The sequence below is a fragment of the Andrena cerasifolii genome, chromosome 11 (genome assembly GCF_050908995.1).
Source record: "Andrena cerasifolii isolate SP2316 chromosome 11, iyAndCera1_principal, whole genome shotgun sequence".
Lineage (NCBI taxonomy): Eukaryota > Metazoa > Arthropoda > Insecta > Hymenoptera > Andrenidae > Andrena > Andrena cerasifolii.
Genome location: NC_135128.1, coordinates 10,203,747 through 10,223,040, shown reverse-complemented (window position 1 = coordinate 10,223,040; position 19,294 = coordinate 10,203,747). Strand labels below are relative to the sequence as shown.

The 19,294-nt window shown below is 45.8% G+C and overlaps 1 protein-coding gene across 1 annotated transcript; it reads left to right on the top strand.

Annotated features, from left to right (window-relative positions):
- The first annotated feature begins 135 nt into the window (after positions 1 to 135).
- Positions 136 to 13,636, top strand: Slmo (PRELI domain containing slowmo). The gene is made up of 5 exons (XM_076822704.1): positions 136 to 337; positions 465 to 630; positions 3,191 to 3,277; positions 11,842 to 12,015; positions 12,337 to 13,636. The coding sequence occupies exons 1-5, from the start codon at positions 306 to 308 to the stop codon at positions 12,571 to 12,573; spliced, it is 696 nt and encodes a 231-aa protein (XP_076678819.1). The 5' UTR covers positions 136 to 305; the 3' UTR covers positions 12,574 to 13,636.
- Positions 13,637 to 19,294: the final 5,658 nt, after the last annotated feature.

Below are 19,294 nucleotides of genomic sequence, written 5' to 3'. Positions count from 1 at the left end.
GGAGAGAATCATTTTGAACTGCGCGCAAATAGTGTGCGTACGTTCGACCAATAGGATGAAACTTGAGGTGGCGCCAATCGTTTCGTCACTTAACCTAGTGTACCAACTGTCGAAGGTTGAATACGTGACGAAAGGATGAAGTTCATACTTAGTAATCATCTGGTCCCGTCTTTTGAGTTACGTTAGGTCTCGTAGTCGGTAGACGCACCTTGCTGTGTTAAAGTTGTGTGGTTTTTCCGTGTTATCGCTAATAGTTTAAATTATAGTGCTGACCTTACGTTCTGCATAAAAGGAACTCGAGCAACATGAAGATTTGGACGTCATACCACACTTTCGAGTTAGTGTCATTTAAAGAGCTTCATACATTTATAACTTTCAAGGCTAGGATGTGGAAATATTTTGTAATATCTTTTTATTCCTCGCAATACGCGGCGTTAATAATCGGAAATATTTGCAATTCATAGGCATCCATGGGAAACTGTGGTGAAAGCGGCATGCAGAAAATATCCAAATCCCTTGAACCCTTGCGTTTTGGGGACGGACGTTATTGATAGGCAAGTCAAAGAAGGTATCCTATATTCTCACAGATTGGTCACCAGTGAATGGCGTTTTCCAGTATGGATAATGCCGGTAAGTATTCGAATATTATTAAGGTTATTCGTTCTACACAGTGTCGACCATAACCTCTCTGAGTGGAGCACTGAGTTGTGATTGCCATCTAAATTATGTACTATCCAAATTAGGATAATGTAATTTACACGAAGCTTTTACTAATACATTCGGATTGTTTATTATTTTCCCGTAAATTGGTGTTAAATCTTGGCTTGATATAACGAATCACTTTGACAATGTACGTGCATGATTTATAATTAACAGTCTTCATATCGATATATATATATTCAACTGTTTCGACATTTCTACCTAAAGATGTAGGATTCTTTTAATTGAATTATATCAGTACCGCGTTATGTAATGTATTCTTCGGTGCGAACTATCGCTATCTTTAATTTATTATAAAACTTCTGATATCATTATCGGTTTTGCCACTTACGTTAGCTTCATGCAAGGTGTGAGCTTTAAAACAGTGACTGTAAGCAGTGTGAGTCGCATACTGTCGTAGGTAAACATTAGTGACTCACAACCATGTGCTTGAAAATGTAGTTTGCGTTTGGTAGTTCTTTAATCGGAGGTACAAAGTTTCCATCTCTGAGTAATCAGTGAACGATTTTCTAACTAAAATTCTGTTTCCGCTCTGATTGCAAGCTTTCCAATGAATTCTACATAATTCGCGCGATTATCATTTAAGCGCCGAATTCGGACGAGGTTTTTAATATTTCAGATTTGATTTTATTCTTCGATTACAGCAGGGTTGGAAAGTATCAATTTACTTTATCCACTGTCCAGTTTATCGATTTGTAATGACGTAACAGACACGCTTCCGCGTAAAGGTCACAAAGTTATTCATTCATTCGAGACATTATCGAAGCGACCGTTTCCCTCCTTCAAAGGCTCTGAAAATTTATGAATTTATCCAGACACGTAACGTGCAGAATCAAATTACATGGAAGAGCCTCGCGTTCTTCTAAAATCGCGTTAATTAGTGGTAAGACCGAAGATGGGACGTCACGAGCCGTGACGTAGGTGCATCAGATACGCAAAAGATAGTTGGCGATATGCCGCGAAATGCTAAGCAGGAAGATGTGCTTTCTGCTTATGCAATGTTTCGTTTTTTGCGTAAGATAGAAGTTGCATATGTTTCTCTTTCACGTGCTTCCGGGTGTTCGCTGTTTTGCACGCTGCTCTTAAGTAGTTTATACGTTCCGATGGTCGGACGTCAGTTAATCCTTAAGCTGTAGGGTACCATTACGTAATTGGCACTGGGATTTAACGTGACCTCGAAAACATAGTCATAGCCACGTTGCTAAGTACTTCAAAGTAACTAACACCATCCATGTAAAAACTTTCCGATAAGTAGCAAATTGAATTTGTTCTACTTTTATACCCCGTGCCACGTTCAGAGAAGTACTAAAGATAGGCTGGCCTAAGTTTTAGATAGACGAAATGCTACAATCCATAAAGTAGAACACACAGGCTGAACAGTGTGGTTCAGCGTTTTGATTCAAGGCTCATACATTTCTCCCTAAATATGTCCACGCACGATCTTCGTATTGAGGCCCCTGTGCACGCGCAGTTGAGCAACAGACTCAGTTATCCCGAAGTTCAGCCGTGGTAAGAAATCAATCCACGCCCAGTGCTATGAATCCTTTTCTTCATCGGGCGCCAGTTTATAGACAAAACAGTTTCCTCCCGTTTGACCGAGCAATCTATACAAACACCGGCAGCAGCATAGCAGGAAATTCGAAACTTTCGACAACGCCGAGCAAGAAGAAGGTACGGGGGTGGCCAGGGCTCGAGTCAGGGAATTACAAAACAACGACATCGACGGTATCAACTTTCATAATGAGCGCCCACCCCCCGCCCCAATGTTACGCTCTTTGGCAATCATCCAGCTAGACGCCCGCGTTTTGGAATGCACACCGGCTCCCTTAGAGCCACCCTCTCTCGCCCCTGCTCCTCCTCCCCCCCGCCAGGGAGATCTCAGCTTCGAATCCTTTTCGGCTCGGCGAATTGCTTCCTTTCGCAGGATTTTCTATAAGCTTGGCCATTTCGTAAAGCCGGTTCTGTTGTGCTGGCTCGCTCGCTCGAATGCCTTGAATCACAGTTCCGTATATAACGAATGCACGGCAGCTGGGTGGCGAGGGAGAGGAGATCACCGCCCCTGCGTTTAGGCACTCTTGAAATTACTTGACGGAAGGGAAAGTGCAAAGGCTCGTTTCGATTCGAGTTAGCTGCCTTGTCTTTTTTTTTTTCTTCTTCATCCGCTGGTAACCGTTTCGACGCGCTTACGGCTAGGCAGCTTGCCCCATCCACGGGAATTTCTGAGTAATTGCTGGTCTCGATCGCACAAAACGCATTTCGGACTCGATTGCTCGGTTCGCTGGTGCTAGGGCCTTCATTCTTGTGAAATGCAGGCGTTGAGTTAACACCGTGATTGAAGCAATATTAATCGCGGAAGTATAATTGATTATGAGCAATCGGTTAATTAATTTCTGTAATGAATTGCGCTTCAAAATTTGTTATATTATTAATCAACTTTGATGTAACGCAGTTTGTGTTTGCGCTTTTGCAGTTATTCGGTCACCGAGGACCCTGCTATGCGAGTGAATGGAGCGAGGTTAATCCGGATTCGAGGGAGATGGTGGTCAAAACAGTAAACGTAAGTGAATATGTTATTATGAATATCATCTGACTGCTACTGGACACTGTGCAGTAATGGAATTTAAATTATTGTATTGTTCAGCACACGTCTCTTAATGGTATCTGATTATTATTAAGATCGACTAACAGTATATCATTAAGAAATCATCATTCATTGTACATTCACCCCAAATTTTCATTCATCTGTACGAAATAATTCATGATTGCACCGAACTAGTGGTTCCTATTATCTACTCATTTCTATGCTGCATCAACGAATCGACCTGAAATACAGAAATGGTTTCCACTTAATTCATACTCTCGATCGAAATATCATGTACGACGTTTAATCAGCCGAATGCGAGCTTGTATGAAGCACGCTTGTGTGGTTATTCCATTCTCATCCGCTCTTTATTACTCACACATTACTCGACAAAGTACTTTAACCGTGCTCATAATTTATCTACCCAAAGCGAGATAAATTGGGGACGGTCGGGTCGATATTCAGCGTTGCAAACGCTGCTTCATGCTTCGTGCCAATTCGTTAAATTGCATTACGTAATGCATTCGAATCAACCAGATAAAGAAAGATCATTTCCTGAAGAGAGAAGAAGACAGCACGTGTTACAAATACATATGCATGATTCGATATTCTTTAGGATCAAAAGACTGTTCTCTATCGCGCTTACATTAGCAATTCATTTATAGTGGTAAAATAAATTTGATGAACGAAGCTGGTAGCTGGTACACACGTACACACAGGCACGCAGACTGTACGTGTAGACGTGTAATCGAACAATCAATAGACTCCCATTTCCATTTGAATCGAGATCAGCAAGAGTAATTGGAAAGTGGACGATGCAATTTCACCTGTAGAGTTACATGTGATCCTTTCTACACCAAGCACTCATCACGTATACTTAAAATCTACACCGTGATGGGAAAAAATTTCAGTGTATACGAGAGATATCTGAACACAGCCGGAAGCAAACGCGACACCAGTACCTTTATTCTCCCCTTGTTGCGTCTGGTCGAAAAATTATGGACGGTAGGGTTTCCACCTCGAGAAGCAGATACATTTACTCGAGCTACAGGCTCGAAGAGATCGGCACGTCTTAAGGCTGGGGGTATAGCATCGCATCGCATCTGGAAGGTCGGATATGATAGGTTATTGATGCGCGCATTACCGGGGGTTGCATAGCTTCGTGGTCTCCGCGGAGGGATGTGCCAGGAGGGTTTCAGGAAGACAGGGCGGAAAACGGCGAAGGAAAGGGAGTGGAGCATTGGTCGTGGCTCCTTGTACGCGTCAAAGATCGTTCTCCTGCTCCTTGCTCGGCCAAAAGGAGAGAAAAGAGAAACCGGGATGCTGGATGCATTACCGGTATGATGAACGATCCGCAGGTGGCTCTGAAGAAAAAGTGGATCCTTTCCCTCTGCAAGGAGCCGCCGCGTTGATCGTTTTTACTTATCGAGCCTCGAGATACGTGTGCTTCTACTATCGAGTGCATAGGCGTACACAAATTCGCACACAAAGTTGCACTCATCAGCTGGAAGTGGAGGGAGAAGGTCGCTCCTCGCGGGAGATGTAGATTTTTTTGAATCGCGGAAACTGTTAATACGGTAGCTGGTGTTTGCCGCTGTCTGCGCATAAAATGTCTGTGTTAGGAAACATTTGTGAAACATAAACCTCCGTAGACTGTTACGTTTACACGGGGGTCACGGGAACATAATCATGAAGATTGCATTTTCATTGCGCAGACATTAACAGCTAAACACTGTAGCAGCATTACTTGACCATTTATCAGCTGTTTTATATGTAACTTCGCTGTTTGCTCTCGTGCATCAACTATGAAGGGTAAACGGACGTTCCTACGGGTGGCTATCGCGGAACGAGATACAACACGGGTCCCGCGATACGTGCCTCATTGGTGAAACGGCACGTTTGAATACATTGCGCACTGTGCAGGCCCTTCATGCCTTCTAACTCCTTAAGGGGAACAAATATTTGGACACTGCCATTGCCATTAGCAAGTCAGTTTATAAATCAGCGCGTATTTTTTCGTCGTGAAAGTTAGGAGTTTGCCCGAGACCATCTAAGGCAATGAAGCATACCTAGTTATTTGATGTATGCTTCGCGCAAGCTCGGGCAGAACAGAATAATCTGCAAAAAGCTATATCAAAGCGGATCTAAACGCAAAGAGACCCCAAGCTAGTGAAAGGGTTTCAGGTTTCGGCCCAATTAGCATCAGCGACGAAGAAACACTCTTATTGTTAGACTGATAAACTAACCTGGAGCACACGTTCATCCTGGAACAACGGCGTGGGTAGAGAAATGGAAATGCGAAATTTTGCCGGCGAGTAGGTCGTTCGTCTTTCAAGCACGCAGGAAGTAACCATCGTCGTTCAAGATCCTCGGCGTTCTCTTTCCCTTTGTCGTCTTTCCAATTAAGGTCAGACCGCGGGAGGAAGAGCCGCGCGGTATTTCCTCGCTGATCGTTCCATGCCTGCGTAATCTACGGGGACGCGTTTCCGCGTTTCCCGCGCGCCGGGGGGGCGGGGGTCGAGCTTCAACTAAAATTGAACAATTCCCCGCGGAACGTCGACGCTTTCTCTGCCTACACACCTACCTGTTCGGCGAATGCAGGCGCGAGAATGCCGATGCGAGATCCCTGCGTGTCCGCATCCCTCCATTGAAATATACGCACGCGAGTTACGCACGCGGACAAACGAATACAGATAACATTGTAGAGAAGCGTACCGGAGGCAATGTATATTCTACATAAGCTCGACGGAGTCCGGGCCGGGTTATAACCTATCCCCGTCGAATCCCAAGGGGGAGATATCTTTTAGCAATTTACCCCCAGCCCCCGTAGCAGGCCGTGCTGCATACGTTACGCGGGATGCATACGTATCGCGCCGCTGTTGGAACGTAATGCGGCATCGTATCGTTGAACCTAAACGCATCCGGCGTATATGCATCGAGTACAAGTTGAACATAATGGGGCCGGAGTCTCTTGCTGGGCAGACTCCGCCGATCGTTGCATGCACAGGGCGCTTCTTAATATGAAGGGTAAAGGGGAAAAACGAGGAATGTCCATTTTTCGTGATTTTGCAATTTGTAGCATATTTTGTTGGTGGCGAACAAGGGACTACAGAACTGTCGAATCGCAAAGGGTGTAAGGCTCAAATACCCCCGTAAGATGAGGGTAAATATTTGGTATAGGTTCTGGTTAAAAAATAGGGAACGTCCCCACTCTTTGCTTAAGCATAAGCTTCTGTCGTCAAGGTAAAATAAGAAATTATTTGAGATGAAAATTACCTATGTAAGAAAATTAAATTCATTGAACCTTGCTTCTTCACTGGTAGACTGAAGTATTAAAACTTAATTTTCTCGGTAAAGCTGTTTTGCGACATTCCCTCTTTTTCCCCTTACCCTTCGTTTCTGGGCGATATTGCAGGGATAGATTCGGGGCGCTGTGTAAATGCTGCTAAATCCGCTACAATCAGAACTGTTGATTTAGGAGAGGCTGGTATCGAATAGTGATGAGCTGTGTGATTATATATGTTCTGGAATAAAAAATGACGTAGCTCGGGAATGATATTGCGTCTCTCGCTGTTTTCGGGCCCTGGCAATAATATTTCTCTCGCGCCACTCCATATTTTGAAGATAATCGCGGATACAGAAATTTCCCATCGATAGATCTTGACGAGACACACACGTTTATTACCATTTTGATACACACGACGGCAGCGGGCTTTAAATATCGTCACGTTATAGAATCGCGTTCCATTAATCTAAAATAATGCCTGTTTGCGTTCTGGGAATCGCGTTGCAGTGAATTTAAGCGCTGGCAGAAAAACGATGAAACATTCCCCCGGTGGTGCGTTATTCGTCCAGATGGACGGATATTATCGGATTATCAAACGAACATATTGCAACGCTGCTACACGTGACGCACGATCGCGTTAAGTTAATCGCGTTATTATTTAAAACCTGCTGTAACGTGTGCCTCACTTCCCAGCCCCATGATGTATGTGGAAATGTTTCGCGTTTGGCCTGCAGGTCCTTTGAAAATAAGCTACTCCAAAACACGAATATTGGTCTCTCGTTATTAGCAAACTTACATCTAAAGATCACGTAGATGATGTAGATCACAATCGAACTCAGCAGTTCAGGGTTGATTCGAGATTTTTATTGTGACTTCCAAGTCACGAGGAATTATTTCGCATCTTCTTCGATCCAGAAACCACTGTTCCCTCTCAGTCGGAGACAGGGTAACTCATTCTTAATGGATCGTCCTGTACCCGCCCGCATTAATTTCAATTTTTCCGAAATCGTCGAAAAACAGAAGCCAATAGATCAATCAGGTACGTAGAAGGGGGTCTTGGTTCGAATTCGCCGCAATACGTTGCACGAAGGGAACCGGAACGATATTTTACCCGCGACGAGCCGTGTATTCTCTCTAACAATCCTTCCTTTGTCCTGGCACGAATTTCCGTGCGTGCAGGCGCGAAAACCCGAGACACGGGGGAGATAGTGGGATAGAAGGTGGTGGAGAGCCGGAGGGGTGTGCGGCATCGGACGAGAATTAATAACGGACGCGTGTATCGGTGATGTATCCTGGCCGTGTTCGGAGACTCCCCGTGGACTTTGCTGATGGAGAACTCGAGAGGGTTGCGTTTGGGTGGTGCACGGGGTTGACTGGATGTGCCAGCGACTGAATTATTGTGCGCGCGGCCCTCTAAATCATAAAAACAACAAATTGCGCACGGTTGAACGCGGTATAGGGGTGGGCCCGTGTTCCCCGAATGCGTGCACCCGCACCACCATGGCGTTTACGTATTTTTATGTGGGCGTGTGCCACGGTACTGCAGGCGGCGCCCAGCACTTTTTGAATCGATCGAAATATGGAGCCAGGTGACGCGGGATAGGTTAATGAAAAATGGTAACTTCGGAGTGGCGAGATCCGGTGGTTGTACGACGGTCCCCGTACAAGCTTCATCTTGAACCCCTTGATCTAGCGAGACCCTTGTCGGCCATGTTGTCACGCGACAGCCCATCGAAATGTTCCCACCGTGATCCGCCGGCTCGTCGCTGCGGAAGTTTCGGGAAATGGATATTAATGATCGTACCGCCCGACGCGGTAAAAGGATCGTGGCGTTGGGAATGCTTTTTTCGTTTCGTATCGCGTGAATTTTCACGGGCACTTCATCATACGCGTGAAAATCCCAGTGAAAAGTACATCTCGCTTTCTAATATTTCACGGTGTTCAAGGGGCCGCGCCGGGCGTATCGATTTGGGTCGCGAGCGCGGCTCTATTTGTTCAGAAATGTACATAACCGTGGAAACAAGTAATTGAATCGAATGTGCAAGGAAACCGCGGGTGCCCATTCGGCTGAGGGTAGATGACTAGAAGCCCCCGTTTACACGATCTAATACGGATTTGTCAGCACACGATTCCCAATCTCCCCGAAATCCGCTGAAATCGGCGATTACCCACGAGCAAGAGAAAGCCCGAGGCCGAACTCCATCGAGGTCGATCCAGCTTCCGACGTTACGCCCTGGTAGATTCGAGCTTCCGGCCCTGGCACCCTCTCGAGGCATCGAATAGGTACGGCCGAATCGGAGAACATACCCATGCCCGAACAATGCTGCCTCCAGCCAGACCTGTAAAGTCCTCTCAATTATGCGGCGATGCTAATTACTCGCGAGTGCACACTGAAGAAGGCTCTTTAGCCCGCACAACGACCCTTCATAGGGCGCGGTCTACCCTTCCGTTCTCTCCACGTTATATTGGCGGAGGATGAAACGGAATCACGAGAATTCTTGATTGGAGAGTGCCGCGAGCGCGGTGTTTGCGCCATAGTTTACCCTCCCCCTCCGCGACGGTGCCATTAGTACCTTGCTAAAGATTTAGGGTTCTTTCTCCCTGCCACTCCGAGTGGTTTCATTCGTCCCGAAACAGGCTCCATTTATACAAGCGTACTTTTATCCACTTATGATCTCCTCCCTTCACCAAACCTTCGTCTTTCAAGCCCACCCCGACGGAACATCGGGATTATCTAAAGTTTCCAATCCACCTAAAATCTAATCAGAAGATGGAAGGTTCGGTGTGATCAGGATTGTGCCGAGACCCAGGGCTTCTATCTATCCCCCCCGCGTATAGTCTTTTCCCCCCGGATTGTGGTTTCGATTTTAGTTAACGACTTTCGCCCTAACTGCGCTACTAAGCGTGACCGTGCCGCAATGCTGCGGTAAATGAAAAGCAAACGCCGTGCTTGGCGCAGAGACCGAGGGATTGGCAAACATCGGTTTCGACGGGCGGCTGACGAGAAAAATTTCAATTAACCGATGCACTAGATCGGGGTAGACAGGATCGACGATGTACGCTTTTCGTACTCTACTCTGACCGAAAAAAAAGGTGAAAATTAATTACTTCGTCGTTGACGCCTGGTCCGAGAGAGGGATCGATCGTCCACTTGATAGGATTAAATCGCGCGCCAGGCGTTTACCTTTTTCGCGGTTCTTTTTACCCTTGTCGGGTTGGTACCAACACATTGCTCTTGCTTCTCCACCCCACTGATGATTACGTTCTTCGTTGTGCCAAAAGAATCGCAGGAAAGAGACCCGCTTCATGGGCAAAGGTCTTTGGACATTTCTTGTGGAAAGCGGATTTCTCTGAGCCGAGCGCTGCGTTTCGAGAAACTCTTATGAAAGTAGACTTAAGTAGGAGTGGATTTTTTACGCTACTTAATGCTTGCTTTTCAGGCGGAGTTTAGGGTACAATTTCGCGGTAGTTTCACGAACTTTCAGAGTCTCTTATTAACGCTTGACATTTAATGGTTATGTTATCAACGGTTTACAAATCGTCAAGGCTGCTCTTCGACGTAATTTCTCGCTCGTTACCACATTTAAAAACTCGGCCTTACCACGTTCACGGTCGCTCGTTACGAAAGCTACAATGCGACCGTTCATCTTGCCAATTATAGCCTCTCCCATCTATCTTTTTCTCCGCCACCCTTTTCTCCGTTTCCTGTATAACCCTCGGTCTCCGATCTCCGCTGCAATGTTCCTGAAACACTTAAATGATAAGGGTAGAAATGGAACGCAAAGTGCTAATTACTTTCACTGAAAAGAATCGTGTTTACTCGCCGCGGAATTAGTTTTAACTTCGTTCCGTGAAGGGTGCAGATCGTAACTGCGCGTGGAGTTCTGATCTGCCCTGGGTAAACGAAACGTCTGTAAATGACATGTGTGGAATTAAAGGAAATTACGATATTCGCCGTAGACGTATCCGTGTTTCCAAGAGAATGAACCAAAACCGTAGAAACGTAATGTTTTTGTAACGCTGATAGGGTTGCTGTCAGTTGCGAGAACAAAGAACTGCATTCGACAGCGTCGATCAGTATCGCCCCCTCAATTCTCCGTCGACGAAGAATTAAGCCGCCCGAATTTCCTCTGATCAGCGTTCCCTGTAATTGACGAAGTGGGGCGTTAATTTTACGGACTCTTCGCATTCTCCAGGGGGGGGTGACGGGTGGCAAGATTGGGGGTTGGGGAGGCCGCCAAGCGCACGGTGGATAGTTGGGCGCGATGTAACACAGTCGACTTCACTGATTGCCAATATGGCGGAGAGCATAGAGGACCGCGTCTCTCTATCTCGACCAGGGTGGATCCACAATGCGCCGCGGGCGTTAATTCCCCCGTGAAACGTATTGCACCCCCGCGATTCAATTGTTCCAGCTCCGCGGCCACAGTGCTTCGCGCTGTACCAGTGCGAATGAGTCGCACGCAGCTCATAATGATGCAATTTTCGAAGTGGAGAACGCATCATCATCATCATCATCATTACCCCAAACCTGCTACCCCATCAGCATTGGTAAAAGTGTTGTTTCAGGAACGCGGGGCATACAGTTGCGTCGGTTTGCTTGCTTTCCTTTGCAATTCCTGCGCTCCTTTGTATTCGTTTCTATTGCGCTTTCATGCGGGGTAGTTCATTAAAGATGGAACAGCTACGTTGTCTGTCGTTCAAGTCAGATAGTCCTGTTTAAGAAGTATTTCTTGTGCACCAGTCTTGCGAGACTTTGTGTCCCTCGAGTATTAAATCAGTGATGTGTGATTGAAGAATGCCTGAATAACAATGATGGGATATGCATGAACAGTGTGTGGGTAGAAGTATTTAGTGCGACAATACATTTGCAACAAGAAAGGGAAGAATTGGAAACTGGTGTCTTTTGAATATTTGTAAAACACACGACCGCTTCGTTTAACAAGCGACGAATGCGAGTCGACAGTGGTAGAGCAGTGGTCAGCACACAGCAATTTTGCTTCGACACGAGGACCAGGGTGAGCCCGCTGGCAAGCTTATTTCGTGGCATCGATTATTCAAGACTCTACGCCGCTTTCGTGGAAACGTTTTATCTGGATAATAGTAGCCAGCCATCTATCTACGGGTTGCTAACCCCGCGCGTTACACAACACGGTCGATATAAGAACACGCAGCTGAAATGAGAGACCTCCAGCATCTAATGACAAGAATCGCTGGAAATTGTTAAGCTGGACTCGCATTATTTTCTTTGCAGGTGAGCTTGGGGAAGCATGTTTCAGTGGGCGAGGTAGTCAGGTACAAACCAGACCCTGAGAACCCTGAGAAAACACTACTGACACAGCAAGCGGTGATTTCTATCTCAGGGGTGCCTCTCATTGACCAGCTAGAGAGGTTACTGACGATGACGATCGAACAGAACGCGAAGAAGGTAGGCAATTTCGTAATTTTTTTAAATTGATTCATCGATGACCAAGATATTATTGTGCTTTCATGTTGAAGTTTCTTTATTATTTTCTCAAGATACATTGAAATAGGATACTCAGTGTCTTTTTTTATCATCGCGACTTCAGCCTCGCACAGTTTGCAAAATATTTGTGTGTCTATAAAGTGTAAAGTGATCGATGGTAGAAGATTTCATTCCCGAGCGGAACTGTGTTGTTTTCCTGTCAGAAATTTCGCCGAAGCTTTGGAATTACCCTGAAGTCGCGACACAGAGGTAACGAAGTGCCTTCGCACGATTACGTTTCAGGGCCGTCAAGCGATGGAGTGGGTCATTGAGAAGATCCAGGCGGACGTGAAAGATATCGCGTCCTCGGCAGTCAAATCAACGGACGACTTGCTCAATCAAACTCGTCGCCAGATCGACGATATTACAAACATTACGAAGAGGGGCATGGACGATCTACAGACTGCAGCCATAAAATCGTTAGATGACTTACAGAATCTAACGGTGCCCCCGCCACCTCAGTCGATACCAAAATTATAGCTAATGTTTCACGTTAGCTTCGATCTCTTTAACTAATCGCGCGTAGACTTTCAACGGAACGATTGGAATTAAAATACAGATATTAATACAGATTAATATCTCTGCAACACGTACGAACAGAGAATTTTCAGTGATATTACCGTTTTCCAAATGGAATAGCCGCATGTAACGAAGCTAGCAGCATAAGCGCTGCGAGCAACAAATTGCTTGTACAGGTTGTTTGTTCAAACGTTTGATACATCTACCATAAACACAGGAGGTAATGATCAAATATGCAATACTCTTAAAATGAGCAAACATGGGTGTATCAGAGTAACGAGCGGACCAGCTAAAGTACAAACATGTTTGTGTATTGCTTTTAAATATATACGATTAGAAAATAAATATTACCGTTCACCGATCGTTCCTTAGAAGTTACTTTAGCAAAAGAGATGTAGCTGCGTTAAATACTTAAAACTATTAAAGCGGCTTCAAAGACATCGCGATTTACTACCAACACCTTCGTTCTTTGATGAAATTGCCTCCATTTTCATAAGGAGCTAGTGAAACTACGATAGTATTTGCAGAATGATAGGTCTTGGTGTTGCCTATGAGATTGAGCAATTAGTGAGCATTCCACGAAACGCTCGTGTGCGAGTTCCCTTCGTGTTTGGTCATTACATCTATCGTATACCCCGGGTGGTGTACACTTAAAAGAATTTTACAGCTCTGAATCACTCGAAGTCAGTGTGTTCCCCGTGTCTCGTGCTTACGTTTGATTGTAAGAATTAGAATCAACGAAGTACCTCTCCCCTCACCCCCGTCGTTGCTGAGCAACCGAAGGCATGTCGATTTTTCGTCTTAGTGATAGTTATGTGAATTATAGCAAATATAAATACGATTGAATCTGTAGAAAGAAGAGAAGTAAGAGGAAATAAGTACACGTCGCATAACGCTTAGTGCACATTTTTTAATATTAATTTAACCGGATCCACAACTTAGGTCGTCTACTCCGAGATAAATCTGTAAATAATGTCGAAACCACAAAAAAAAAAACAAACAAATATATTCATTTTCAAGGCAATCTGGTACGACTTCCTTCCATATTGCGGATAAAAGCGAAGTCAACCGAGCACCCGCGGACCGTCTCTATCGCGTTCGAATCTGTTCCGAGCGGTCATCCGCGATAGGAAAATAAGAAAATCCAGCTGGACCGTAAGAAAACGTTGTCCCAGGTGGTTCGCCGATACTCGTATCATTTGGAATCGCGTGCTACGAAATGCCCCGATGCCGCCACCTCCATCCCCCTGCTCGCTCGCCATCCTCCAATTCCCCCAGGAGAATATTCGCACGAGTCAGCGAGTACTTCCACGCGTCGAGGACCAACCATGGTCGTATCATACGGGCCAAGTATCGATTCAACGATGGAGGGCCAGTCTCGACATTCCGCTCGAGCAATTTCTGGCGGAGCGGAATTTCGACCGGGTCATTATTGTTCTCGGCAGTCTAGAGACAATTTCCATCGGTGTACTCAAATCTGGCCGGCCCTGCCTCTCCCTCTAGGTAAGTAGAAAGTGGACAATGGGAGGCTGGCTGTGTGAGGGCGGCACGTGTGGGACCGCGCTGCGGACTCTCGTGCGCCGAACGGGAGGCAGGGGTACAGACGAAATGTGACATCAGGCTCGCGCAGTGGTATGTAAGAGATAATTGATGACGTTACGGTTCATCGCTCGCTACTCGGTTACCGGGCATCGACAAATATTGACAGCTTCCGATCACAAAAGCCGCTGGTATCCTTTGTACGTGGCTCACGCACACGGCCATCGATGTCCGTTCGGTTTTCCTGTCGAATCGCTCCGCTTAGTCCCTCGTACGTTAGTAAATCAACGTCCCTCGCTTGGACATGCATGTCGAGCAAGTTTCCTAAATTAAAGTGGCCTCGTTTGTCCCCTGCAAAGCTCGGCTGCTGCGGCTATTGGCTGCACGTGACGTTGCGTTATGCTCCTGAGGACCGGGTCCCGGCAGTTTTACCTTTTGCGACACTTTTATTACGACACACTGTGTCTTCGTGCGCCCCTGGACGGGGCGCGCGCGAAATTACGCCGGGTACTTAAGTACCGGCAATTTGAAGGACTTTGGTCCCTGAATAGAGCAGAAGTGCACGTGAACAAGCTTAAGCGCCAAGCACAGTTTCGTAGTCGTCGACGTTCCTACTGCATTGTTCATCTCCGATTGCCTGTACGGTTCTCACTTTGGCATCTCGCCGAGGATACGCCTTCAAAGCGTGTCCGTGAGCTGCAAATCGGTTGGTAACAAGTTCCACAAAATTCGATTAGGACAGGTTCCTTACCCTGTGGCGGAACGTCCGATCGTTTGCCACGAGGCAAAGGATCGTTTCCTATCGGTCTTTTAATGTTCCCCTGAACCATGAAATCGCTGTTAAAAGTTAGGCACCGCATCGTCAAATTGCCACGCGTTAGTTGAACTCGTTAGAACATAAATTACCAACTTAAATTACAAAATCTCCACTCCTCCGATATTTCACAGTATTCTGATCCCCGAGTGTGGCTACAGCGGCACAGAACTACCCGAGCTACCTCTTTCGGGAGCTTTTTCGATTCTTCGGAGAGATGCGATTTTCAAGGCCACTCCTGCTCCATTTTCCATCCCTTTAGCTTCGCTTCCGGAAGAAAAGGAGAGTTTCAAAGGCTCGACCTGCCGCCAAAGTGGCTCATGGTTTACACATCGCGACGGTGCTCTCTCGTCAAGACCCGTAAAAGCTCTTGGGACGATCGACTGTAAAAGTCGGCGACACGGTCAAGGAGATCCTTCTTGGTTTCTCGATTCTCAATTCTCGACCTCGTGAAAGACCACCCTCTACATTCGCGGCCACTGTCCTGTACTCTCTCCTTTTGCTCCCGAGTTTCTTCATCCCTGCGGGGTCGAAGGCAGCGTCCTTCAAATTCACGAGAGAATCGCAAACTGCTCGTGGCTATCTGAACGTTTTGTTCGAAGCGATAAATTCAACCGCTTGGATCTTTCGGTCCGATGCGATTCAAGAGCCCGCCGGGAAGCCTCAACGATGCTCGTGTAAAGTAACTTCCAATTCCTCCGAAAATTTTACAGAGTCTCGAAACTACCTCGCTGTACAATGCACCATTCCGTGAGACTTAAATTTCTTACGCGCGAGTGGACGTATTTTTCGATCATCCAGCTGTTTCCAACGAATGAAAACGATTTCCGAGGTGCTTGCAGTACATATTGGATATTCCAATGATCTTTTTGGAATTCGCGCGGATGGCTTAGAATTATATTAAACTCTCTCTCGAGTTGTTACGAAATTCAATTATATTTCCCTAGGAGATCGTCGTCGTATAAGAATGCTAAAGTTCCGTGTGCTTGAGGCGCAGTGGCTTTATTCTTAAATAAAAGAAGGTAGTAAATGAAAGTGAAGGAAGAATGTAGAATGCCTAGGGATGGAATGGTAGACCTCAAGGTGCTATAAAACAAAGATGAGGAATATAGAAGGTTATACACTTTTGCCGCAAAGGTAGCCCCATGAAAGTTGATCACACAGAATTAGATCGTGTCAACGTCGTATCACAGAAACTTTACGATGAGATACAGTGGAAGGTGCAGGTGTATATGTGCTATAACGCAGGTACGTAGGTAATAACGGTAGATGTTGAGCTGTTCGAGACGACGTGGTGCATACGCTCCGCCTATTAGCATACAATTATCTTTATGCTTCTTTTATGATTCATATTTAGTGCCAGTTTCGCCCCGGTTTTCGCTTCGTTGGCCAGCGCAGCCTCAAGTTTGCAACTTTTACGATCGCACTTGTTTCGAAACTTAACGTTCACCAGTCCGCCTCTTATCATCGTTTCCCCGCGCAGCGGCCGCTATTCTCGCTAAACGTGCTTTTGCAAATATCTTCGGCACACCCCGAGACACCCGCCGAAAATTTGTTGTCGTACGTGCTGAAAATCAGCAACGCCTATCGATTCGCCGGGTCTCTTCTTTCCTCCGTTTTAGAGGAACGATATTGAGAATGGAAAATGTTATCCGGTTTATCGAGCTCTCTAAATGGTCCTTTCAATAAAAGAATCGAAATTAACGGACCAGTGAAAAAGCTGGGGGCAAACCACCCCCCGTGCCATAGCGGTGGAAGTTGCGTGCCGCTCGCGTTGTAGGAAAAGTCAAAATAATAAAGGCCGATAACGAAGCTGCGTATCCTTTCGGTGCCGTACCATTTCGTACGGTCTATGGCTACGATCGCAATTCCAATGACCCGCCATTGCCACCGGCTACGGCTCACCATTAATTTAATTAATGCAGATCCATTTGCAGGTGCACGCGAGCCACCCATTTCCGGCCTTTATTTCGCGCCATTTGGACTTTATTTTTGACGAAACGCGAAATGGCTATGGCCACGCAGGATACGTCTGTACTTGTCGACTTTTCTTTATTTACGGCTACGCTTGAATTCTCTGAATCGAAATATTTGAAAAGGATCGCCTTTTAAAGTCAAAATTTACCAGGAAAAGACGTCGGGGGTGACAAATTTTGGGAAGCGACAAATTTCGAGCGAAAGGAATTGGGGAAGGTTTAAACATAGAGGGTTGGGACAACTTTAAAAACAACTCACTTCTTTTTCATATAGCAAATTAGCAATAACTGATATGTGAGTTACCATACTGAATTAATTTTGAAATTGCCTCGACTCTTTTAAATTAAAGTATTTGATGATTGGAAGGTTGGGAAGGGCGGCAGACACTTGGTAGCCTAGGGGCGTCAAATCTCCAAATCCACCCCTAGAAGCCGCCCCTTAGAATTGAGGAACTCTGACTAACATTTAAGTTTCTCTGCTTCGATTGTTTTGTTATTGAATTATATTTCCTCATATAACATTTGCCCCCTTTTATATTCCAGGCATTGTATAACGTAAGAATATACGAGAGAACGTGTTCCATATGACTTGAATCGTGACATTGTAAATCAGCCAAGGGGATGGTTCTTACAGCGCAAGTTTGATTTTACTAGTTTTAGACCACACCCGGCCGAATGGCTAATAACGGACGTGCTCTGACTACTAATCGGCTTTACAGAGATTTTCTGGTGCGAGGTAGAAGGTGGGTATGTGGGTTAAATGCCGCAGAGGGAAGGGTCAAAGGGTAAGATTAGACGCTTACGACGGATTTCTGCGGAGCTTGTGCATAATGCATGCCCTTCGATAGCCTGACGATTCATACTAAAGATATGTGTGTACACAAAATTGTGCAGCATCAGTAACGCGAACAGAGTAGGTGGAAGATTCTTGGCTAAATATCGTGATTAACTCTCCGTGCTTTGAATTACTATCATTTCCATCACGAACATGATGCATCCCTTTGAAATGCAGTTTTTAATCATACGGATCACAATCATTGCTGGATGGTAAAATGTAGGACACGAATTTCATACCGAAGGCTACAGAAAAAATTCAGTTCCACTGAATTACTGTCGGGATTCTTTTCAATTAGTTTACCTCGACGCAAATTCCTCTATGGATTCATTCTCACGTAATCCCAGGTCAGGAGATTGTATCTCTAATTGCTTCGCGGCGAGCACTGTAACCGATGCACGTGAAGTTTGTTTTAATATTAATTTCTTATCGTTGATCTTGCTGGGCGACGCTATTCCCCAAGTATCACCGGTCTCACCTCCCATGTCGTGCAAACATACTCTGGAGAACTAGTTGGTTGAATATCTTGCGATCTCTACGAAGCAGGAAGGTGTAAGTACCGTGTTAGTCTTTGGGGTTACGTCGCTGCTCGCAGAGCTAACTAATAGCCTCTTAGCCTCGGCTTAGAGAGGATCATGCTACAGGCAGCCGCACCCTCCTTTGCTCTAAGACTCGAGCCCATACCCCCTCAGCCCTTAGCGCGATCCGTAAGCCATGCCAGGCCTGCAAACAACCGATCTGCTCCTCTAACCAGGACGATAGATTAGCAATAATGATTGATTGGTCCCTGGATGCTTTTCTTCCAAGGTACCCCAGATAATTCATACCGCATTGGCGCGCAAGTCGTATCCATCGATTTCGCGAATTTATCGGATTCAAAGCGAGAATCATCCCTGCTAGGAAATCCTCGATACGAGTACTGTTTGCGGACCACGGGGAAAGTTAACTCATGGTATGTTCGCTAGCACAGCACACAAGAACCGTTCAGAAAAGATCGAGCAAATATTTGCCGCGACAGATAATACCGACCACTCGACGCACCACTTGTTCCACGTGTACCTTTCTAATAATAAAATCGAGAACTGTTAGAAGCATACTGACCTGAATACAGGATCTCTAAAATCTGTGTTTTTTTTCCGGCGAACAAAATCTAATACTTGCGGCAACGTAATTGGATCTCAGACAAATTGCGGATCATGGTACATACGTCGTTCAAGGATTCTTCTCATCTCAGCGGATCAAGGGCATCAGGGACTTGATAAAGAGCAGCGAAAAACAGATTCGCCCTGATCCTGGCGAAAGAATAGGTTGGACGTAGTAAATTCTCGACCGAGATTCTCCATCCCAGGCTTCGTTTATTTTCGTTCGCCCCGTTGTACGTACAAATGAAGCTGTTACGAAGGACTATCGTAAAATTTACATTTACTCCCTGAGACGAGACACAGCGAAGGAGATTTCCCCCCCGTATGGTTCAGCCAAGGGAAAGCCCGCCTATATTTTTTCGCCATAAGCGGACTT

Bases quoted from the DNA above. Each gene is read 5' to 3' on its own strand.
- Slmo (XM_076822704.1), top strand. From the start codon at position 306: ATGAAGATTTGGACGTCATACCACACTTTCGA. The intron at 338-464 runs GTTAGTGTCATT...TGCAATTCATAG, and splicing joins ACGTCATACCACACTTTCGA to GCATCCATGGGAAACTGTGG. The intron at 631-3,190 runs GTAAGTATTCGA...GCGCTTTTGCAG, and splicing joins TTCCAGTATGGATAATGCCG to TTATTCGGTCACCGAGGACC.